Here is a 24,061-nt window from a genome sequence, read left to right on the forward strand (position 1 = left end):
TACATTTGTAAATATAGATATATTTTTACTATTCCTTTGTATCACACATATATGAAATGAGATCCGGTGACCATTTCCTCCCCTGAATTTCCTATACCCTGCAACTTATACAGTAAATGTTTAATTTTAACACGAAATTCGAATCTCATTTTTTTTTACTATTAAATCTAACAACACTTGTTTATTCAATTTAAAGATCTAACAATTACTATAAAAGTTAACACACTAAATTATCGCGAACCAATAAATCAACTAACTTAAATTTTAATTTTCAGATTGTAAAAATAAAAATAGGAAGCGAAATAATGGCAGGGAAAAATAAAAATCAGGTGACCGCACTGAACGAAATGCAGAAATACATGCAGTAAATGTAGCATTACTCAAACTAATTTCTCTTCCGGAATTAACGAAATCTGGTAATCTCAAAATACACATTTTATACACGTTCGTGAGTTTTATGTCAGCTTGTTTTACCGTCCGCAAAGGTTTGATTCGCTTTGCATTGCTTGTGTTTGTGATTCTATATATGTTTTCTGATTTTACATTTTCGATCCCCGTAGAGCTAGCTACAACTCTGTACCGGGAGACCATTACTTGTGCTGTCACTCGTGCCTCGAAATTTATCAGGATAATGCTCATTTATAAGACATACAACTATTACGGAGATCTTTTAATTTTATAATGAATGTTGATATTTCTATGTTTTCGTGTTATTTGTGGTTTTATATATGTTACTTGGATACGGAAAATGATGTATCGAATGTTGATGTGACGGAATCATTTACAGATCGATTGTTGAAAAATGGCATCAAAGCTGAGTGAGCTGCAATCAGCCGCTGCTCAAGCATCCAAGTATGTAGCCAAGAATGGACCTTCCTATTACAAGCAGCTGATGGAGAAGAACAAGCGCTACATCAAGAATCCTCCTACCATCGAGTCGTGCCAGCTTTTGGCTAAGCAACTCTTTTACACTCGTCTTGCCAGGTCTGGTTCATAATCCTGCTCTACCTTTCTCTAATTACGTGATGTTACTATCTCCGTCCCATAATACATATCTCTTTTAAATAGTTAAATTGACTATATATTGACTAAATTTCATATATTACATATATAATTGGAGAAATTTTTTAAAAAAATTTATATAAGTAGATATACGTCTAGTCTTTTTTAAAATGTAACTTTCTATTTTTTAAAAAAATAAAAAAATAAAAAATATATATTTTTTAATATTTAGTCAAAATATTGGTTTAGTTTAATAAAGCTGAAAGTTATGTAATAAAACTGAAATATTCTCTCTGATCCGAGGAGGGGAATGTAATCGAACACCCTGCTTCTGAGTTTTTAATAAAGACGAAAGCAAGTGAAAACGAATACAAATTCAAGATACTTTCACTCCAAATTGGGATGAAAGTACTTCACTTACTCTCCACTTGCTTTTCTCCCTTTGTAGAACTCGAGAGAATGGTGCAAGTTTCATAGCAAATGTATCATGAGCATTTTTCATTACAGGAAAATGTAGTCTTCAGGACACTAGTTTGTTTAATTATGAAAATTATCTAGGTTGTTTCCACTTTCCGCTTCGTGTAAACTTACTAAATGGCAAGTTCCCTTGACATGTATGTTCATAGCTCAACTTAGGTAAGGTGCCATTATCTGCTCCTTCTAACCTTTAACCATATAAAAGTAACTCATGTGACAACTTTGAACAGTATTCCCAGTCGTTATGATGCATTCTGGAAAGAACTTAATTCGATGAAACAAGTGTGGAATAAGAGGAAAGAGTTCAAGAATGAGGATTACCGCATTGCTGCTCTCTTCGGGGTAGGTTGGGTGGTAGAATGTTACGCCTGGTTTTTCCTTGGAGAGGTTGTCGGACGAGGCTTTACATTCACAGGTTACTATGTTTAACTACTGTAATCTGGTCTGCTTCTGGCCTCAAGTTTCCTTAATAAGAGATTTTATGTTCAATTTTTTCATCAAGCAAGTGCACCGTGGTATCTGTTCAGATTCTTATGAATGTTTATCGTAATTTATCAGTCCCTGAACTTGCTTTTTTCTGGAATCCGAGGGTCTCATGTCTCTGAGATAAACTGGGTTTGTCTTTTATTAGTATGTGATTTCAGACGTCTCCAAGTCTAATTTTTTCTTAGTTGCATGATTATTTCTGTAATCTGAATTCTGCCGTTATTTGATAATGAAACTCCCTCTCTACTTCTAAACTTTCGCGGACACATCTGATCGCCAAAATTAGCCATGACACTTAGAACATTTTCATTCGAGACCATTGGTTCACTTCGTTTTACAAAAATTTAACATGCACCATTTGGAATGTGAACTTTGTTCGAATGGCCAGTTCCTCAGGTGTCTAATTATGTTGCCAAGAATGAAACAACTGAGGTTATGTTCACTTGAAACAACTGAGGTTATGTTCACTTTCATAAGCTGGGTTCACTTGCATGAAATGAAACGGGGAAATGGAAAGAAATTTGGAATTTTTTTTCTCTTACTTAAAAGAGGGCCGGAGTTGAATAATCAGCTGGAAGAAATGAATAATGCATCTGGAAGAAACTTCAAACTAAGATAACTACATTTAATCGTACTTTTTAAAAATTATATTGATCACAAATCATGTCTGAACAGAGATTGAAAAAAGATCTCATCAAACTCTACAGATCAAATTAGCAATTCAATACCATCTCATTTCTCTTTACAGATGATGTATGATGCAACTGCGGCATCAGAAAGCACATTCAATTGCACTTACCAGTAAAGAGAAGCACTTCTAAAGATAAGCTAATCTTTATAACATAGTGATTAAAAAACTTGTATATTCTATAGAAAGTGTGCTAGTAGCATTTCCTGCAAAGCTATTCTACCACATTTTCACTCTTAACCCCCCAAAACACCAGTCATCTAGACTTTTTAATAGAGTTATAGACTAATTCCAGACATCTCACTCTGGAATCATGTATGATTCCTGAAGGCTGATTTAATTTTAGGTGATAGTAGCAAGAAGAATCCTAGAATTGAACCGAAAAACATTTTAATGGCATATCCTAGAGGGTCGAGTTCACTATCATCAGATGTACTTGCTGCGGACATTGCTGTTGCAGAAGGTAAGGCTTCAATAACGGCATCTGCCAGATCAGTAATGAAGGATGAAGTGCACCCAAGAGCAGGAACACGACCCCAATTTTCAATACCAGATTCAAGGGCCAACTCCCTATACTCCATATCAATCTCTTCAAGAGTCTCTATGTGTTCGCTCACAAAGCTGAAATTAAGAACAAAACCAAGCTAGTAAATTGTCACAGAGAAAACAATTGTAGACAGTAAATGACTTGAGCGTATATGTTTCTACTTTCTAGTATTTTATTGCGCTAATTAGCAAATACAGAAGCTAGGAACTTGTAGATTAGTGTGAACGGTAAAACTTGATTTGCACAAAAAAAAATTATATCGCTAGTTCTTCCTTGTCTAAAAGTAAGCTAATGTTTGGCTTATGTTCTATCTACACAAACTGTCAACTGGAATTTCTTAGCAGGCAAGACTTAGTTAAAAGCATGGTAGAATTTTACTTTTCAATCATAACCAATAACTGTCTTTGGTCGTAGAGGGGGGGTTTCAAGAGCAAAGAACGAAAAGTTTACTAACGTTATGAAAGGTAAATACCCTCCACTTGTGAAAATTATATTGAGGGTTCTGATCCCATCAAAAATCAGAAGTGTAATCAATTACAAGTAAATAAAAATTTGTGTGTTAATGCTTTATCACGAGCATGAGAAACAAAAGGGAAACTTGACTTTTACCTTACTGGAACAGCCAGGAGACTTTTCACACCGTTTTGACCAAGCTCAACAAGAACTTCATCAGTATAGGGCTTCAACCATTGAACAGGACCGACACGGCTCTAGTAATTTAAAAATTGAAACATTGTAAGTGTTCCAATATTGAAAGTGCGTGAAAGAAAAGAGGGTAGATTTTGCAAAAGCAAACAGTTAAGTTGGACTAGTGCATAAAAACCTACAGAAAACCACCCAAACTCAAAACCTAGTTGTCTAAGGAATTGACTTGATAGATGAATCAACATACCTGATATGCCAGCTTATGGTTATTGTTAATTCCTCTTGATTTAAGTTCTTGCATTATTAAATATATGCATTCCTCCATCTGGTCTCTGTAAGGATCACCAGCATCCTCAACATAAGTGACTGGTACACCATGTGCACTGAAGAATATCATGACCTTGAAAACCATGAACAGAAATATTTAGAGAAGGTGCCAAAATTTTAAGTTCTCTAAAAGTTGGCAAAATAGCACATAAAAAATTAGGAAGAAACCAGATGTCTACCTCTTCAGGGTTAGAGAAACTTTTCAACTCTTTCCCAATCAAGTCAGCCATGGACTTGACATAACCTTCACGTTGATACCAGGATTGTATAATGGAAACAGGCATTCTTGACAAGGTTGCGTCTTCCCTGATGGACAACTCAAGTTTAGATGTGATTCTTGTGAGAAAAAATTCATAGTGTTTAAATTGTAGAAGTTACACATTGGATACTAAGATACCTGAACATCTGTTCCAGGACACGAACACTTGATCCAGTAGTAGATATAGAATATTGTGGATATAGCGGTAGCACGACGAGCTTTGATATACCATCCCTTTTAATCTATAAGTACAAAAATAAACCAAGATCAATTATTGACTAGCAAATATAATGACAATCAGAGTGCATAGTCAAGGAAGAAAACAATGCCACCGTAATTTCAAAGAACTCTTCCACTACAAAGGAAAGAGCCTTGATCTGAAGTAACAATGTTGAATGTTGCAAGGCGCTTCTTGTATATTTTAAATTAGACTATATACTCTCTCTTTTGTTTTTCTGGAATACTATTATTGTTGATAGATTGATTGTAACTGAAGGTAATTGAGTTCTTAATTTTACACATTCAACCAGGTTTGTACTTTTTTTCACGTACATTTGGTTTATAATATGCTTCGTTTGATACTTGCCAAATTTACAATTCTATTTATATGCATATCTATATACACGTTAACTTGTAGCAACTCATAGGCCTCTCTTTGATCAGGAGTCCACCTCGCGCCTGGACTCTACAGGAACCTTTCTGCATTGATGCGTCTTGAATAATACTAACTAGTGTATGGGTATACCAAGAAAGTCTACCAATATTTTTTTTGTAGGAAAAGGCAGAAATATATGAAATACCAATACAAATGGAAAGCCTGCAGATAGCACTTTATGAGGTAATTAAGTGGGGTGAGAAACGTTTTTTTTCCTTTTTTTTGGGGGGGGGGGGGGGGGGGGGGATATAATGAAATTTGTATTATATTACGGGTAAATGCCTAAATGCCTCTATTCCATCCTCCAAAATTTGAAATAGAGCTTGAACCCACTAATTAGAGGTAAGAATGCACACAATTTCATCATAAAAAGAATGTTGTACTCTCCTTTCTATTCTTTTTCCAAACTTCATCATAGAAAATGTCCTCCCTCGACCCTCATAATCTACTCTTCCCTTACATCCTCCGTTTCCTCTTGATTTCTTCGTTCACGGTTTTCATTCCCATTTAAACAGACAAACAGAGGATTAGAGTTTGCCTAACAAACCAATGTAGAACTGTACTGGAACCTTCAGCACATTTATGACTAGTCTTAAATACGTCAAGTCAAATTAGCCCTATAAGCACAACCTAATGAACTTCTTATTTATTTAATAATTAGCATTGTCATCAATGAGTATGTATTAGAGAAACAATAAATTCCAGATATAGAATCATCAATAATTTTAAGAGCAGATATAGGGAGACGGTAGAAAACAATAATAATCAGTAACCACAATAAAAACTCAACACCACATAACAGCATTACCGGATTTTAATAACCATTATATTGATTGACAAAACAAAACACCAATATCATATTATAAAAGAAGGCATGCCTGCTGAACAGCTTCCTCGGTAAAAGGATGCCAGTAACGCATGGCTACATATACATTTACAGGGACTTCTTTTGCTTCTAGTTCCATTTTGAGAGCATTGGCCTGCAAAAGAGAGATTAACTTGTTAACATGTGGATGTGGCACAACAGCTTCCACATTATTTAATATTTTTGAGTTTTCTTGCTACACATCGTGATGTTACCTTTTACATGAAATTGTGCATTTTCTGATTGTTTAGTAATTATACAGATTATGAACAATACAAGACAAACACTACAGATACCTCTGTCTCGCATATATACCTGCTCATCTGTTATCTTCCTCAAAGGCGAACCACCTCCAATGGCAGCATACCCTTCCTGAGATTTAGGAGCCCTAACCACAGATATGAGTTGTGCCAGTGGCCGCTGAAGAAATCGGAACAACCTGGGAAGGCGGATGATATCCTATAAGAACAAAAAAAAGTTAATGATCAATATAATATTAATTTGGTGTCATAATTATTAATATAGAATAAAACTACACCAAAAGCACAACATACTGGATCTGCAAACAAATTGAATAAAAACGGCTGAACATCCTGAAGTGTGTCTGGTCCACCTAAATTTAACAGCAGAACTCCAATTTTCTCCTCTGCAACATGTGCATGAGATTCAATAGAGCTCCCAGGGTAAGTGCAAGATCCCGCTGAGGAAAACACTTTCCCGACTAAAGGTTTAGCTGAAACAGAACCTTTTAGTTCCAGTCCCCCAAGCATGCTGTTCCTTTGTTCGGTTGAACCCGATACTGAAAGAACAGAAACTTTTTGTGTAGACACCTTAGAAGTGCATTCTCCCTCGTATGATTGCTTACAAGTTGGCATTACAAGTGTAGACCGAGAGCTAGACCTATAAATCATAAGAGCTAATTAAGGTTTGTAGCTAAAAGGAAAAACATACAAGAATGTACACATACTGATCATGACCTAACTTACAATCTCAAAAGATTTCTACAAAATAATCAATAATATCATTACTTTATCATAAAAAGTTAAAGACATTGTAAGAAGTGACAGCTAAAAACGAGTCGTATACTAAACAGGGATGCCAAACGATTACCAATTCAAAACAGAATTTTTAAACTGTTCAAATATCTATCATATTGAAACCAGGCTCACACCTAATTCCAAAACTGATATCAATCTACAGGCTGACAATCACAATCAACATATACGAGATCATAAATACACACAAAAATGAAACGAATGCATAAATAACAGTAAACTAAACCGAAATGCGATCCGATTATGATTTTCCGAAATTTCATAACAATTCAAAATTGTAACAGACTAATATCTGGCTCAACTGCTCAAGCGATAATAATCACTTAACAAAACAAACACAATTTCAATTATAGATCATTTCACAACTCATTCCAATTATATGAGATTAAAAACGTATATGCATACACACAAACACACACACACGTGAATATGAACAAGGATGAGGTGTGTAGCTCACATAAATTTACGATTCGAGAGCGAGAGATTAGATCGATCAGAGCCTTTTAGCTGAGGGAGTATCCGCGAGCTCGCTATTGCGTCCATGCCGTACGTTTTGGTCTAGCCGAGAGAGAGAGCAAGGGAGAGGGAGAGGGAGAGGGAGAGGGAGAGGGAGAGGGAGAGAGAGAGAGAGAGAGAGAGAGAGAGAGAGAGAGAGAGAGAGAGAGAGAGCGCAAACAAGGAAAGTGAAGAAGCAGAAGGGGTCGTTGATCGATAAACGTGTTTCCGAAGAATGCAAGAGAAGGACTAATGAGGGCGTGTTTGGTATCGCTGGTCCCCAAAACGCTGATTTATTCTAATTTAGTGGGTAGCTTTGTTTTGACCAAATAAAGTTAAAATTTTAATATTTTATTTATAAAAAAATATAATAAAGAAAATAATTCTTTTGAATGTCAAATCAGGATATTTAATTAATATATTCTTTTTACTTTTGCATAGTTGTTGAATATTTTTTTTATCTAATTTTCATCTTTATTTAAATATTATATCAGGGTGTCAGATTCAAAATTCCGAAAAGATAAGCGTCCAATTTCATTATATTTTATTGCACCTAAAATATAAGCAACTAATTATTAAAGCACTTAATATAACAAAAAAAAGAACTTGCACCAAGACAGTCCACGTAGTTTGAATACTAGCCGACTGCAGTTAAGTTAGGAAGCATTTGACAAACGAAACGTTGACCAACTTTATTTAAAAACAATTCGACAAATGAGGGGTTATTAAATACCCCACGTACTCGAATCCTTTAACACAATATTAACATACAATAATGTATGTTTATTAAATTTGATCAGAACAAAACTTATTGTCTAAAAACTAGAAATCGATCAAAAACCAGTGTAATAGTACAAAAATGGGTAAAAAGTAGGTCAATTATAGAAATTATATTTTTTCTGAAATGTGAAAATTTAGAGTTTAATTTAATTAATTTGAAAAATAAAAAAGGACATATTTTGTGTATGTATATAATTTTGTTAATGATATTTGCTATACATATAATAAATAATATTTTTATGACACGATGTACGCTGTTGATAAACTAATTTTATATAATTCTAAAATAATATTAAATTGATTCTGATTATACCGTCCTTTGATTCCCACTTTTTTAAAACACTGATTAGCAGCTGTGGAAAATGAACATGCATTGAAACTTCATTGCATCCAATACTTGGTAACAACACAGTGAGATTTCTAGTCCCAGGAGGTGAAATGTTGTAAAAAAAGACCAAAATCTGCCAAGTACATACCATCATACAACATTATAGCATATATAATTGGCGCGGAATTTTTATCGTAATAACTAACTATTCTTCGGATAGGATAGGACAGGATAACTCATACACCAGGCAAGGGAAACTGCGTTGCCAAATCTTCAACTCTCCTTTTTAAGTCCAACACCTGACCGATTAATGGAAAATCTGGTGCTGTTATGAACTTAAGAAAATCTTGGAGTTTAGGACTTGGCGCTAACTTCTTGGCTTCTTGGGTAATCTTCACCCCTTCGTGTATGAAGTCAGCAACTAACATGAAGTCTTTCTCTGTGAAACCCCTGGTAGTCAGCGCAGGAGTTCCAATGCGGATACCCCCTGGAACTATAGCACTTTTATCACCTATAACAGTACAATTAGACCCTGTATTAGATACACTAAAAACAGGAAAGGAGAAAAAAGGAAAATTTGTGGATAAGTAATTCAGTTGGAAGTTCGGAAAATACTCACCGGGTACTGAATTTTTATTGAGGGTGATTGATGCCATGTCAAGAATTTTTTCCACCTGAGCACCATTGACATTCTGCAGAAAAATCAGATTAGCTCATCAATCTTAAGGAAAATATGAGAACTTTTTGTTTCTCACTCATATACTCATATGTAAGTTCATAATTAAACAAGCAAAGCCAATTCTCTATTCTAATCAACATTATATTATTTCTAATTCAGAAAAGAAATCAAAATACTCAAGTGAACAACCATCTTTCGACCTACTTCTAGCTTGTACATGGTTGCAAGCATGAAGCAACCATTATATAATTATTTACTACTATAGGGGCCTAAATAAAACTTATCAAATCATATCCTTGGTAAATTTTTCAGGATTTATTGACTGTAAAAAAATTTAAAAAAATTTTCTATATTGCATCCTTATCAAGATATTAAACACATATAAGCTCTGTGCATAAAAAGTTATCAGCCTTGTTTAGATAAGAATAAAGCTAATTATTAAAAATGTGGGCTTATTTTTTTGTGAATAAATCTGAAAAATACTCAAAACTTCAGTAGAAACTTACGAATGGCCGAAGGTTTACAAGAACCAAGTGATTATCACTCCCATCAGAAACCAATTCATATCCTTGACCCATCAGTTTAGCAGCAAGACTTCTACAGTTAGAAACCACCTAACACAGATGTATAGTCGGTCAACATTCATATTCACTATCCATCGTATTGTCCATAAACAACATGCACAAATAATACCTGCTTCTGGTAAGCCTTGAACTCCGGAGTTTGTGCATACTTCAGGCAGACTGCAAGGCCCCCAATAGTGTGGTTATGTGGACCACCCTGTAAAAATAAATCAATAACTTTTAGTTTGCTTCAGAGACCAATATAGAAAGGAGAATCAATTTGGACAGAATAATAAAATTATTTACATCTGTGGCAAACTAGCAGTAGATAAAGGCATAGTCTGAATACCTGTAATCCTGGGAAAACTGCATTGTTGATAGCAGATTCTAGATCAATGCCCAGGACCGGGTCTTTTTTGAAGAAGATCATGCCACCTCTAGGGCCTCTCAGGGACTGGCAAAAAACATTAGTTAGCTTGTTTATACACACAATCCAACAAGATGTCGAAACAGTCAGACTAATACTATTCGCAGTACATGGAGCTATAGAGAGCACATAAGGTTGGCCACACACTATCTAGTATCTACACTTAGAAAACCAGTGACGACAAAATCATCTTCAATGCTTAATGACTTCTATTGTATTCGTATCAGATATTTTTCGTTCTATAAAGTATAAAGATATTCCCCCATGGCATAATGCTCTGTATATGCAAAGGGAAGGAAAATTTGATGCCTACTATAACTGCTCTAAGATTATCCTTTTTCTTGACATATACACGTGCTTACTGATTTTTACATATGGTCCAAATGGTTTTGGGGACTAATTTCATACATCATTCTCTCGACGTGGATTTATATAACTGAAGGTAGAACATTTTAACATGAACAAGTCATATAGCATCGATTTTACTGGGTAACTGGGCCATCCAGTTATATCACTGAGGACTTGAAGGAGTCAAGAGTCACCACATAGATGAGATAACAAGTCTACAATTATTGACATAACAACTATTAACCTTTTGCTATACCTTATGGGTTGTCGTCGTCACAATATCACAACACTCAAATGGATCAGCAACCACTGAAGCAGCAACAAGACCACTTATGTGAGCCATATCCATCATGAGAAAAGCACCTACAGCATCTGCAATCTTCCAATTCATAAAAAGAGCAAGTAATTAGAAGGCAAAAAGAACAGTAACTAGATCCATATATATACCTAGGATTGAAGATAATTCATCAAAAATACTTACGAATGAGAAACTAATTATTGTACCTTTCTCATACGAGGATAGTCAAAATCTCGAGGATAAGCACTAGCACCAGCAATTATGAGCTTCGGTCGAAATAGGTTAGCAGTTTTCTCCAGCATGTCGTAATCAACAAGACCTGCAAGAAGTTAAACAGTACATAAAGTCAATGAACATTATTATCCATGAAATTGCACTATTATTGTTACATTGTCATGGTAAAATCCATTACCTGTTGATTCGTTGAGCCGATATGGCATGGATTCAAAATAAACAGATGTTCCTGATACACGTCTCTTAGGAGTCATAAATCCATGGGACAGATGTCCACCATGAGGCAAGTCCAGTCCCTGATTAATAGAGTTGCAAGTTAATGTGGTTGTTGCAGTCCAAGAAGGTAAAGTAATGGACAGATAATTATATATATACCATGAGGCGATCATGTGGCTTAAGGATGGCAGTATAAACTTCAAAGTTTGCGGGTGAACCAGACAATGGCTGAACATTAACGCCCCATTTTTCTCCATCTAAATGAAAAGCTGCCAAAGCCCTTTGTTGACAAAGAATTTCTAGTTCATCGATATACTCGTTTCCACCATAGTACCTGAAAAGTATTCCTAATTTAAAAGACAGCAGATTACACTAAATTAAAAATAAAGTACTTTTCGATCTGAGCATATCTTACCTTTTGCCTGGTAGACCTTCAGAATACTTGTTTGTGAGACACGAACCAACTGCTTCCATCACTGCTCGGTATGTAAAGTTCTCTGATGCAATTAGCTCTAAGCTTCGGAATTGTCGTTGCTTTTCGTTGTCAATGAGTGAACGAACTTCTGGATCAACTTCACCTAAAGGATTGTCTTTAAAGCCTCTCCCATCACCTATTTAAGGAATTTTTATTGCTATGAATGAGAACTATTCTTTTAAAGCAGGGAAACTGAAGTCATCATCTCAGCCATAAAAAGAAACTTCGATCATCTATTAGATACATCAAGCTCTAACTATACTTGACATCCGATAAGTGTCAGAATGGTTTTATTTGTGAAGATATTATGTTTTGTTAACAATAAAAGTAGGTCGTTGTGGCAAACCCCTCAATGATTCTCAGCCTATAATCACAGTTACACTACAGATAGACATAGATATAGCAATGATGCTTTGCAAAATATGAATTTGATGATCTTCTCAATGTTATCGTGTGAATATGGATCTATGCTCAATCATGAAAAGTTCTTTGTGACCCAAGTCACCAAAAAATGATGAAATTCAATGTTTACTAGTTTACTACTTCAAATGGAGCTGGAGGTCTCTGAAACATACCTTAACCAAACAATCAAGAAACAGATGCTACTTCATAGACATCAGTGCTTACAACTTCAGCCAGGATTTTCCAAAACATGCCTTGTTATAATAAAACACTAAAGACAACAACTTTCTAATCATTCACACCATTAAAGAATTTGTGACAAAACAAACACAACTGAATAAGCAACAAATTGATGGTCGCGAACATATTGCACCTATAAAACTCAATTAACTTCTTCCAACTTTTCCATTTAACCAGTAGTAATTAAAATACAAACAGAACATCCCCAGAGGCAAACACTCATCTTAAAATCCATACTCCCCCGTGACAATTTACTTGGTAATGATTTAAAATCCATACCCCCCCCCCCCCCCCCCCTCCCTCCTTTATAGTTAAAACACTACCAAACTGCAAAACACAAAGAGCTCACTTTCCAACTTGAATACACGCACAAATAAAACACTTTTTAACTTAAATTATCATCAAACTATACTGACGCAGCAACCTAACTAATTCCAATAATCCAAAAAAACCTCGAAGGTCTCAAAATTCAATAACAAATTATCCAATCAAAGACAATTGCAAAAAAAAAATACAAAGAACATTTCAAGAACATCACACAGTCAAATAAAACAATCAAACATGATGTATATCACATATCAAGAATCGAATAATCGACAACTACCTCCAATTTCAGGAGCAGCAACCGAAACCGAAGAAGCTGCTCTCCCAGTAACCACATTAGCTTCAAAACTCGAGCACCTACAGCTCCTCAAACCACTCAATCTAACTTGGTGCGGCAATCCAACAGCACCAACAGAGCCTTTATGAGCAAAACCCAGTGACCCTTTTGCCCAAACAGGCTGCTGAACACAACCCATCACTGCACTTCCCTGCATACTTCTTTTCCCTGTAAAACCCATCAAAATTGAGCATTAAAACAACGCAATAACAATCATTTTCACAATTCAAAGATGACCCAGATGATAAAATGATGAGAGATACGTTTTTTGAGGCGTGGAAATAGAATTAGAGAGATTAAAAAAGAAGGGTTGGAGAAGATTACTTGTTAATCTGGATTGAATGATAAAAAGAAAGGGGGAGGTGAGGGAGAAAAGCTCGGTTTGTGTATATGAAAAAGGTGGAGAGAAGAATAGATAGAGGAGAATATAAAGGTGGTGGTGTCGTGGCTTTGTACACGACAGAAACCCTAGCAGTTAGCTCTCAAAATTGCCCGCCGCTTGAATCCTGATAATTATGGACCAGAGTGATTTACACCGAGTTACCGTAGCTTACCGCTAGAATTAGGGCCCGATAATATCAGAATTCAGACCCATCCAACAACCGAATCTGAAACGGGTTACTCCCTCCGGCTCGATTGTGCGCGTGTACGTATCCATTTTGACTTTTGATTAGTTAAATTAATTATTAATTATGTTTTGACTAAAATCTATATATATTATGTAATTAAAAAAATATTATCGAAGAGTAAATCTAGTATATGTTAATACGTAACTTTTTATTTTTAAAAATAATAAATAAATACTTTTAATAATTGGTCAAAAGTTAATCAATTTGAGTTTTTAAAAAGCAAAATGAACATGTAAATTGAGGGGCAAGAAGTAATAATTAAGAGAGTTACTAAAGTTAGACTCAATATATCAATTTAATCACCAAATTCAAAACGGCCTCAAATTAATTATTTAAGTGAGATATTTTTAAACATTGGTTCAAAGATTAAAAATATTATTTATAGAGGTTTACAAATTTTTATATTACCATAACTGAGTATATTGTTATGATTTCTAATATTTATGATGGTATATTAAAATTTTATTGAGTTTATTTATTATTTATTTTTATTATATAATTACTTTTTGGTTTTAATTAAAATTAAATAATAAACAAATTTGATAAAATCAAAAATATATTATCATAGATACCGGAAGTCATAATCTTGTATTTAATTATGGTAACATTGAAGAATGTAAACCGTAAATCTTTACGAATAATATTTTTACTTGTTCTCTTGCAAAAAAAAAAAATTTACTTTTTCGACTCATATTTAGAGTTAGCGGTAATTGGCTTAAATGATCGATTTGAGATATTTTGAATTCAGTAAACACCTTAATATATCGAGCCCGATTCAGTCTACTCAATTTCAGACAGACATTGTAAAATAAACCAAACATGTAATTTTCAAAAATACATATCCATGACATATATCAGAAATCTAATATTATTAAAATTGAAATACTAAAAACTTTGATTAATACTGTGCTATTATATTTACTTGAATAAAATAGAAATAATTGAATTACTATATGAAATTCTAACCTCGCTTAATTAAAATACTTTTTGATCAATTTTGAATATATGTAGGTGTATGTATTACTCCACTCTGCGAGAATAATTTATAAAAAGAAAAATAACCTCATCATAATATTTCATTCTCTATAAAATATAATTTGTTAAAATTACAATCACATAATTAAACTTAATATATCAAATCTGACATTCTAACTCATCTATTTTTTTATTAACAATACAATAATATAAATGACAAAATAGAATGTAGAACAAAATCCTCTTCTTATTTATAATTCGTATTTATTATAAAAATATTAAATAATATTATTATTTGAAATGAGAGGCTAATTGGTTTAAAATTTGATTACCTAAATTCCTTAATTCAATTTGGATATACCTAAATTTTATTAATAAAAATAAAAATTTCCTAAAAGCCGAAAAAAAACATCAGTCTCCTCGCTTTGACAGAAACAGGCCACAGAAGCGAGAAAGAGAGCAATGGAGGCATCATCGGGTGAATACACACTACCCCCATCAACTTACTCGAGCGAAGATATAATCTTCTGCATAGACACACACAATGAATGCCTCAGAGAAATGAAAGCCAAAGGTGCTGAGGGCCAAGCTTTCACCAGACTGGATGCAATTAAGCAATCAATTCTTCTTTTCATCACTTCTAAGCTCACCATCAATTCTGACCACAGATTCGCCTTTTGTGCTCTTGGGAATTCCCCTTTCTGGGTACCCTTTTCGCTTTTTTACTTGTATTTTGGTTTTTTTCATGATGGGTATTTTTTTTTTAATTTTTTAGATTTTGGGTTTGTTGAATATATGCTTATTCTTGTTGTGATTGATGTGTTTTGTTGAATTTGGGATGTGGGTTTGTTTAGAATTTGGAGTAGAAGTCGAAGCCAATCACAATAAGCTAAACTTATAAAATTTAGTGCTTAGCATGTGTCCACACTAGAAAAAACCGTTAATTAATTAATAAAATTTGGGAGTTCAACTGTACGAGAACAAAAGTACTTTACATTGTGTTCTCACATTCTGGTTTTGAACCTGACCCTATATATGTGCATGGAAGTTTACTGCGTCGTGTTAATGTGAGTATGCAGGAACTATGTCGTCTCCTTGGCTTATTGGCTACCATTTTATGTCAGTTAAATTTAAATTTAAGTAGATGAAAGGTTTGCTGACAACAATAACACACCAAGCTGTAGCCTGAAGGAGTTGTTCAAATTTATTTATTGAATGTTTATGTTGAAAGCAAGAGAAGATCAGGATTGTTGTGGAATTCGCACCGAGTTAGAAAGTTTGCTCAATTTCTTTTATGCCAGCTGATCCAGAATAATCGAATGTTAGTAGCATACATCCAGCGGCAAAAGAGCATTGAACAACAAAAACCCTAGAATGAGGCAATACACTGCTGGATGACATTTTAGCACCCTGCATATGCATTAAAAACTTAGGGTTAAGCCGTTTAACAGTTTTCTTCCATTGATAGGCCCTGACATACGAATGTCAGGGACCCATACCCTTCTTTTATTGACAGGCTCTTCTAAACGACGAGCAACCTCTTTAGATTATTTTTCAAGACTAAGGAAACCAAGAGCATATGCAGAAAAAATTATCATCTATTGCTTATGGATTACTTTTATGCAATCTTCACCATCAATCACCCCAACATGATCACAGGTCTCGTACCCACATACTGACATACTATCCTTCAGGAGTGAATCTTGACAATATTTTTTAAAATTATATGGTCCATGAAATGCGCGTGTGTGTGTATATTCTCTTGATCCACTTTGTTGTTTGATGCTGTTGTGCAATCTTCATTCAACATCGATTCGACTGGGAACGCTACTTTGGTAATGCAAAACTCGTTGCTAGTAGCTTAAAATAAAAGTTGTGAGGTATCAAGCAGCCTGATAACTGATAAGTGTTCACAGCATTCTCAAAAGAATTTTTGTTCTGTTTTCTTTCAATTTTTTTAAGGCATTTAAAACCCGAAAGTTAGATAGAAGGTTAAATTTCTTTTTCTTATGCAGCTACAGAAAGAATTCAGCAACACACCTGAGTCTGCATTAGCATCATTCCGGAAGATCACACCACATTCCTCTTCTGATCAGGCGGATCTCACTCAGCTATTTAGGGCAGCTGCACATGAAGCAAAGAGATCACGTGCACAAAATCGTATCCTTAGGCTGGTGAGCTCAATTATATTTTTAATTGTCACTGCATCTTTGTTATTTATATATTATGAAGAAGCATTCTACTTGATGTCAGAGAATGTCAGTTCGTACTGTGTCATTCAAGCTTACTTGTGTCCTGGTGTTGGTTGTTCAGTATCACGGCAACCAATACATGCCATAGGAAAGCCTGTAAAGCTTGATAAAAAGTGTATTATAAAGCAAAACCTGTAAAGCCTAATGAGAAGTGTATTATAATTTTGTAGATAATGCAAGAGGATGTTTTTTTATGAACAAATGAAATTGGTGTATGGCTGTTTACTGTTCAAGTCTTGGGAGCATGTTGATAAATTTGGCATGTCCGGTATGTATGCCATTGCAAAGATTTTTTAGAAAAAGCACATGGTACCCAATTCACTAACTTTTGGTTCGGATTCTATTAAAACCCAGGGGGTGCAGCCCCAAATGTTTTTGAATAAACAGAGATGTTCATGTACAGATGCAGTAAACCCAAACGCAGAAGCACCAACACAAATACAACTAATATATGTTTTTATATCTTTGTCATTTTTTTATATACTTGGATGCCAATCAACCACTCGTGTAATGTAATCACTTGACCAAAACCAACTATACTTCTGCTCTATATTGTTGTTTTCGTTTTACAAAAAGCATATCAATGTCTTTTCCAAGTTCCAACAATTTAACACTCTGTCTCTCTCATAAATTTACAACACCCACCTTATCTCTCATTCTGTATGTGTGTGTGTGGTACTCCTCCACTAGAAACCTCCTTAATATAAAAACTAGAAACTAAAATTAAAAAAATTCTAAATCACATCGAAATATAGTACATATGGTATGAAAATTGATCGTTGGGAGATGATGAAAAGTACACTGAAGTCAGATTTCAAAAAAAAAAAAAAAAAAAACACTCACCGATTGACGGGAAAAGTCAAATTAGAAACGGAGGGGATTATGTGGGATAATATGCTTGTTACTTTCTTAAAAAAAATTGCTATCTACTTTTTGATCTTTTAATTTATGATATTGTAATATTTCTTTCATGTACTTGTTTCGTTGGATATAATTTTTTGTAAATGCACAACAGATGAATGAGTGCGCACTACTTTCTACCAGATTTTTGGCCTTTTATTTTCTAGAAAACTTATGTATATATCGATTTTCTCATTTTGTGTTACATGCAGATCCTGATCTATTGCAGATCATCAGTGCCACCTCACCATAAATGGCCAGCAACTCAGAAACTATTTACTCTGGATGCCATGTACCTTCATGACAAGCCTGGAGCTGAAAACTGTCCCCAAAAGGTGTATGATGCTCTGGTGGACACCATTGAAGAAGTCAGTGAATATGAAGGCTATGTCTTTGAAAGTGGTGAAGGGTTGCCACGTATACTCTTCCGCAACATGTGTGTGCTGTTATCGCACCCCCAGCAACGTTGCATTCAGGATGATATCGACATACCCAAGTCTCTTCCAAAAAAGTCTGCAGCAGTTGAAATAACTGCAGGTGGTGAAAATGTTCCATCGTCTAGCCAAGAGTTAAGTATGTAGAATGTAATCAGTTCAGCAGAAAATCTTCAATATATGATTTCCAGGATTTGTAACTGTGTCATCTTTAAAACTAAAATTTGTTGGTGAAGTTACGAGCCTTAAAATGCTTTCTTTGTTAACAAATTTAGGTGGCGCCCAAGAAGAGCATAATGAAGCTGATAGGAGGGGGGTTGGATCTTATCTGGAGATGGCAAAGGAAGTGGCTGCTGAAGCATTTGAGGAAGGCTATGCTGCCTGTCTAAGGAAACTCGCCGAGGCAGGAGCTAATTTTTCTGGGTGATCCTTTGTGAATTATTTTGCTGGACTCGAGGAGGAGGCTTTTAAGGGGGCCAATCCCTCAGATTCTGCAATTCCTGGCTTCCAGCTTAGTGGCTTCAACCATCTCTAAACTTTACCCGCGCCCCCTTCATTTGTGTCGATACTTGTCTAATATTGGAGCTGATGAGATGAGGTACATTTCTGGTTTTTTTATGTCAGGTTAAATTTGACTGCGGTTTATTTACTACTTTTCATTCGGTCTTTAGGCCGAAGTACTTTTCTGGTTTTATGCTCGAGTTGTGCATACATGTCGCATGTGTGTGTTATTTTGACCATGTGCCTCAGAGGAAATGGCAGGGAACAACTCATGCCATTTTAAAAAGGTATAATCTCATGCCATAGGGTTCTTTATGATCAGTTTACAATGATAAGATTTCGACACCAGCAAATGCTTATTAATTAAAAATCATTTGTTACAAAATTTTGTGATAAGATAAACATACAACTGAAAAAGTAAGAGGTTCATCCTTATAAACATATTTGGCCTATAGAACACAATTAACTTCCTCCAAATTTAACATTTCATCACGAAGGCTCCGTTTGTATCACGAGGAAAATATATTCGGGATCTTCCTGCCTTTGTTTACTTTTAGGAATTTTCCCGAATTACCGAAATATCGTCATTTTTTTAGTTCAGGAGAACATTATCCTGGTTTTTTGTGTTTGTTTAGTTCAAAGAATATATATAATTTCCGGTAGAGAAAATTATTTGGACTTGTTGAAAAATGACTTCCGCTTTGCAAAAGGGAAATATGTTTCAAATTGAACATTACTTTATTGTTTTTCATAATATTTTTAATGATAGTCAAAAGGAGGGAGGTGAATTAATTTTCCTTTATTTTTTTAGAAAATAATGTCTAAAAAAGTTATTTTCCGGCAAATAAACGGAGCCCAAGTGTAGAAGAGTAAAAACTTATCATGAATAAACTATCCGCAAATTCACATATTATTCATTGATGAAAACTTATCTTTCACACCTTTTTCCATAACAAGGTTATGATTATCAATTCCCTGTTTCCCTTCACTCATAGAAAAAAACAATGTAAATGACTGAAAATAGAAGTTTTCTTAACTTGATTCATTCGTATTACCATACAACACATACCTACTTTTATTTCACTAATAGAAAACAATTTAAAATGCCTCGAAAATTATTTACACATATCCCATCAAAGATAACTGCAGAATATACATTAAATAATTCAAACAAGTTCACACAAATAAATAAATTGGTCTGACATACGGAGGATTATATATTTATAGTTAACTCTAATTCTGGGTGCCGGAACATATGGGAGTGTGGCCTCCAAAATATGGAAATAATAAGCATTTTTGCAACTAAACTATTGTTAGTTTGAGTCGATGTGGTAATCAACAATACTAGCATCAAATATTGCTGTTTAATCTGCTTTGATTAAGTAGTACAAGTAATTCTGTATCATGACATAATTGGAACAATAGTAATTAACTAAGCAAAAATGTCTCGACGAATCATATGGAACCCCATCACTAATAATTAAAAGACGAAAGTCTTTATAACATTCGAAACCATTGATAAATATCACAACAAAAATGATTAAATTGTTTTTGGGCCCCATACAGATAAGAAGCTGTTGTAAAGTAGTAGTTCGTATCGGGCTTTGCTTTCCTGAAGCGCAGAGCAAATACAAGAGCCCTGCTTTATGTGCGCTTAATGCTGAAGCCCAAAGTGCAAAAAAGCTATTAAAAGCGCTTTTGTGTAAATGGGTGTTTTTATTAGATCAGGACATAATTTTAAAAGTTGGGTGACTTGGGTCAATATTTTATTTTATTGGGCTTGTTCTAAAACCCAGTGCATTAAACATATAGACTTTTAGTATACATGTTACACTTTTAGTCATATATACTCTAGAAAACCTAGTCAGCACAATCTTTTCCACAAATCCATAACAAAGCACCTGTAAAAGACTTCCCCCAATGACTACAAATCCTCAATGAACACAATCAAGAGTGGCCAATGCACACAAAAGTGGATCATCTGAAAGGCAGCTATTGATGACAGTGAGGATGAGGATGTTTAGTATAAGAATGAGGTTTAGATTGAAGTTGCGCAGAATAAGCGTCTGGATCCTGATTTTGATGATGATTTTAATTATTATAAAGCGAAGAAGATGTTGATGCACAAATATAAATTTTATCCATTTCTTAATATAATCTGGTACTGTGAAACATATGTCTAGCCTTTTCTTTTGAGTTTATGGATATTAGCATGTTGCGTGTATATATATAAATTAATGTAGTGCACTTTGTTTACAAAAGCCCACGTTTTGCTTTGTGCTTAAGCTACAAGAGACCACTTACGCTTTGCCTTCAATAACACTGGCGAAGAGAATTAAAGAACACATCACTGCACTTTGCTGTATACTCTTTTTGTTTATTTATATGTGCTCAAAAGATTGTCTTCCTACAACACTGAAATCGAGTTTCAGCACAAAGCAATAATATTACACAGATGTTATTCTGATTTTAACCAATATTCCCACATAATGGAAGCAAATTCATATTGATGAAAATTTAATCCATGAAATGTTGCTTGATCATTTTAAATAATTTTTTTGATTGATAATAGTGTGGAGGGAGGGTCATCTTTTTCAAGGAGTTATGATATCTCGTTATATTTCAGTTGCAAGATTTTGGTCCCTAATTCTTAGAAAAAGAAACTCTGTTCAGTAAAAGTGGTTATGGATGATTGATATTTCATTGATGATGATTAGTGACTCATGATATCTATTGCATTACTTCTTTTTTTGGCCATGTTTTTTCTTCCCATTTTACTTCTTTGGATTATTGAGATTGAATAACTCGCTCTTTCCTTTTCCCGTGATCCCTAACCTTGTTTTCCCCGACTTTCTCAAATGCATATTATCAGCCTGTTTTCTTATCTATTTTCGTGTCTAAATTTCTACTTCATATTTACTCGTCTTAAATTTTAAAGCATTTTTAGTTGTCGTTCTTGAAGAGGAGAAGGAAAAAGAGGATTTTGACCCATTGTAACTCAATTTCTTCGTGTATAGATGTTATAAATTGAGAGTTGACGGCCCTTAAGGTCAAAAAGGTATGCCTTCATACTATTGAAAAACCTCCAAGTAGTAACCACTGTATAAGCATTCTCGTCCGATTTCAGGTGTACTGGATGCAGTGGAATAACCTACATTGACCATACTGTAAATAATCCAATAATAAAAGCTTGCCAGGACGGTTTTACTATGATAATCTTTGAACGATTTCCTTTGATATGCAGAATGAAACTTAAACACTAAATACTGACTATGAATGTGTAGACAATAGCAACTTTGACTTTTCTGTAACATAACAAGAGTAAGATTGGTGTGAGCCAATTAATAAAAGAGTGAGATTTTGGTGCAGTTGATTGATATACATGATAGTTTGTGCCCCAACATTAGTTATTGTAATTTTTTTTTGTAACTAAAAAAAAAATTGTTTTATCGCAATAATTTTTTAATCAAATATATAAAATATTTTTTTAATGACAACTTTCTGTTAGCAATATTTCTTTTCATCAAAACCACAACTGATGATGAGGCTGCACTATCTTCTACCAAAATGGTTGTCTCTTTTTTTGTTGTTGTTAAGATCAGTTTTGACATTTTGTGTTACATGCAGATGAGCAGCACTGCCGCATCATCAATGGTCTTTAACTCAGAAACTTATTACTTTAGATGTTATGTACCTCCATGACAAACCTGGATCTGGAATCTGTCGTCAGAACTCAGAAGGTGTATGATGCACTGTGGATGCCGTTGAACAATTCAGTGAACACGAGGGCTGCATCTTGGAAATTGTGGCCAAGGGTTTCCACATATACTCCTCCGTCACATGGGTGTGCTATATTGCACCTCTAGCAACTTTGCATTCAAGATGATATCGCTGTTGATATTACTACATGTGGTGAAAGTGAAACTGTTCCAGTTTCAAGCCAATGAGTAAGTATGTATGATATACTCCTGTTTTCAAATTATCGACATTTAACTTTTTGGCACACACTTTTGAAAGCACCGGTCACATAGTTAGAATTGTTATTTTTAAAATTCTAACCATGTGGTCAATCTCTTAGAAGTGTTTATAAACAGAGGGAGTATAATTTTAATATATAATTGTAAGCCCAGAAGCTATATGATATCGGTAATCTGTAACTGTGTTTTTTGTGAATGTACGAGCCTTGAGAATTTCACTTTCTGAAAAGTTCAGGGGGTGCTGAGAAAGAGCAGGCCCGTCTTCATAATGTAGCTGATCTTGAGCTGGAAATTGCCAATTGCGAGGCTACTGATGATTTGAGGCGGCTGCTTTGCCTATAGTAGGGCAAAGGTTCTTACTCAGAGAATCCACGAGAAAGCGCCATTCTTCTTGGCGCGCCATTAGCGAAGATGTTTTTACTGCCTTGAACGAAATGGCAGTTGTCCAGATCAGATGTGTCTCACAAATGCTTTGCTTTGATTCTTTAAAGTTTTAACCATCTGTTTGTAATGTTAAACTTCTCATACCACTTTATATCCCTTACTACTTTAATTCAAGTTCTGAAACGTACCTTTGTGATAATCAGCTAGAATTGATCTAATTTTCTCATTAATTCCATCAAATAATTTTACAAGTGTTCTTCTCCGGTTGCATGTGTATCTTAGCTTCAGCTTGGAGATCAATATTTAAAGTGTTAAATTATAATAATCTCACCATCTATATAGTTCTATTAACGTACATGGTCAAGTTATAGTAATATCTAACCTGATTTTCTTTCTTCTGCAAGACCTTTAAAAATCAATAAACGGTATCAAATATCTGAGAATAATAAATGAAATCTTAATAAATCCCTGAACCGAATATATATATTCGAACATAATCAACTTATTTAATGGACACCAATCCATTTTTTTATTCGCATGCTACCCAATTAAGGTCGAAAATCTTAATTATCCCGTTTTGATTTTTTTTTAAAAACCAAAACAGCAGTCATAAGTTGTGACGTGAAACAAAGGGAAACTTTTTTTAAAAAAAAATATTCTCAAACACACATATTAAAACAGCTTATTTACCTTAAAAATTTATAAATATAAAAAAAAATCTATTTTAACACATATATTAAAATTTATTATTTCTGGGGAAATAACTTATTACTACTTCGTGAAAAGTAAGTTAAGCCAAAAAAAAAAAAAGGAAGATAAATACAGAAATAAAATATTATTTCCCGAACCCAAAATGA

General features: G+C 34.3%; 4 protein-coding genes across 10 annotated transcripts; 2 read left to right on the forward strand and 2 right to left on the reverse strand.

Annotated features, from left to right (window-relative positions):
- The first annotated feature begins 756 nt into the window (after positions 1 to 756).
- On the forward strand, positions 757 to 2,215 carry LOC108203697 (uncharacterized). Its single transcript, XM_017372778.2, has 2 exons — positions 757 to 984; positions 1,710 to 2,215. The coding sequence occupies exons 1-2, from the start codon at positions 803 to 805 to the stop codon at positions 1,906 to 1,908; spliced, it is 381 nt and encodes a 126-aa protein (XP_017228267.1). The 5' UTR covers positions 757 to 802; the 3' UTR covers positions 1,909 to 2,215.
- Positions 2,216 to 2,597: 382 nt separating this feature from the next.
- Positions 2,598 to 7,799, reverse strand: LOC108203693 (ferrochelatase-2, chloroplastic). The gene is made up of 9 exons (XM_064086067.1): positions 7,464 to 7,799; positions 6,506 to 6,851; positions 6,267 to 6,410; positions 5,965 to 6,066; positions 4,570 to 4,673; positions 4,352 to 4,478; positions 4,093 to 4,245; positions 3,810 to 3,910; positions 2,598 to 3,274 (listed from the first exon to the last, which is right to left on the reverse strand). Exons 1-9 carry the CDS (start codon positions 7,547 to 7,549, stop codon positions 2,965 to 2,967), a joined length of 1,473 nt encoding a protein of 490 aa, XP_063942137.1. The 5' UTR covers positions 7,550 to 7,799; the 3' UTR covers positions 2,598 to 2,964.
- An 836-nt stretch (positions 7,800 to 8,635) lies between these two features.
- LOC108203690 (serine hydroxymethyltransferase 3, chloroplastic) lies at positions 8,636 to 13,744 on the reverse strand. Of its 2 annotated transcripts, none has more exons than XM_017372762.2 (12): positions 13,477 to 13,744; positions 13,096 to 13,320; positions 11,790 to 11,985; positions 11,534 to 11,708; positions 11,337 to 11,454; positions 11,131 to 11,243; positions 10,883 to 11,005; positions 10,201 to 10,305; positions 9,982 to 10,068; positions 9,795 to 9,902; positions 9,229 to 9,301; positions 8,636 to 9,120 (listed from the first exon to the last, which is right to left on the reverse strand). In XM_017372762.2, the coding sequence occupies exons 2-12, from the start codon at positions 13,307 to 13,309 to the stop codon at positions 8,846 to 8,848; spliced, it is 1,587 nt and encodes a 528-aa protein (XP_017228251.1). In that variant the 5' UTR covers positions 13,310 to 13,320; positions 13,477 to 13,744; the 3' UTR covers positions 8,636 to 8,845. The 2 variants fall into 2 exon arrangements, with proteins under 2 accessions (XP_017228251.1, XP_063942138.1); XM_064086068.1 differs by having other exon boundaries at positions 13,416 to 13,551.
- A 1,413-nt stretch (positions 13,745 to 15,157) lies between these two features.
- Positions 15,158 to 23,455, forward strand: LOC108197011 (uncharacterized). Of its 6 annotated transcripts, XM_017367484.2 has the most exons (7): positions 15,158 to 15,461; positions 16,772 to 16,930; positions 18,121 to 18,481; positions 18,618 to 18,940; positions 19,014 to 19,130; positions 22,471 to 22,790; positions 23,056 to 23,455. In XM_017367484.2, exons 1-4 carry the CDS (start codon positions 15,219 to 15,221, stop codon positions 18,767 to 18,769), a joined length of 915 nt encoding a protein of 304 aa, XP_017222973.1. In that variant the 5' UTR covers positions 15,158 to 15,218; the 3' UTR covers positions 18,770 to 18,940; positions 19,014 to 19,130; positions 22,471 to 22,790; positions 23,056 to 23,455. The 6 variants fall into 6 exon arrangements, with proteins under 6 accessions (XP_017222973.1, XP_017221637.1, XP_017222280.1 ...); XM_017366148.2 differs by lacking the exon at positions 19,014 to 19,130 and having other exon boundaries at positions 22,471 to 22,794; positions 23,051 to 23,455; XM_017366791.2 differs by lacking the exon at positions 19,014 to 19,130 and having other exon boundaries at positions 22,471 to 22,794.
- The last annotated feature ends 606 nt before the right edge of the window (positions 23,456 to 24,061 follow it).

Source organism: Daucus carota, chromosome 1 (genome assembly GCF_001625215.2).
Source record: "Daucus carota subsp. sativus chromosome 1, DH1 v3.0, whole genome shotgun sequence".
NCBI classification, from domain to species: domain Eukaryota; kingdom Viridiplantae; phylum Streptophyta; class Magnoliopsida; order Apiales; family Apiaceae; genus Daucus; species Daucus carota.

Excerpts from the sequence above, each read along its gene's own strand:
- LOC108203690 (XM_017372762.2), bottom strand. The coding sequence starts at position 13,309 with ATGCAGGGAAGTGCAGTGATGGGTTGTGTTCAGCAGCCTGTTTGGGCA. Across the intron at positions 11,455-11,533 it reads AGCCACATGATCGCCTCATG|GGACTGGACTTGCCTCATGG; the intron begins GTATATATATAA and ends TCTATTAATCAG. Across the intron at positions 9,121-9,228 it reads CAATAAAAATTCAGTACCCG|GTGATAAAAGTGCTATAGTT; the intron begins GTGAGTATTTTC and ends GTACTGTTATAG.
- LOC108203693 (XM_064086067.1), bottom strand. The coding sequence starts at position 7,549 with ATGGACGCAATAGCGAGCTCGCGGATACTCCCTCAGCTAAAAGGCTCT. Across the intron at positions 3,911-4,092 it reads ACCATAAGCTGGCATATCAG|AGCCGTGTCGGTCCTGTTCA; the intron begins GTATGTTGATTC and ends TTAAATTACTAG. Across the intron at positions 3,275-3,809 it reads CTCCTGGCTGTTCCAGTAAG|CTTTGTGAGCGAACACATAG; the intron begins GTAAAAGTCAAG and ends TCTTAATTTCAG.
- LOC108197011 (XM_017367484.2), top strand. The coding sequence starts at position 15,219 with ATGGAGGCATCATCGGGTGAATACACACTACCCCCATCAACTTACTCG. Across the intron at positions 16,931-18,120 it reads AAAATCGTATCCTTAGGCTG|ATCCTGATCTATTGCAGATC; the intron begins GTGAGCTCAATT and ends TGTTACATGCAG. Across the intron at positions 18,482-18,617 it reads ATCGTCTAGCCAAGAGTTAA|GTGGCGCCCAAGAAGAGCAT; the intron begins GTATGTAGAATG and ends TAACAAATTTAG.
- LOC108203697 (XM_017372778.2), top strand. The coding sequence starts at position 803 with ATGGCATCAAAGCTGAGTGAGCTGCAATCAGCCGCTGCTCAAGCATCC. Across the intron at positions 985-1,709 it reads TTTTACACTCGTCTTGCCAG|TATTCCCAGTCGTTATGATG; the intron begins GTCTGGTTCATA and ends AACTTTGAACAG.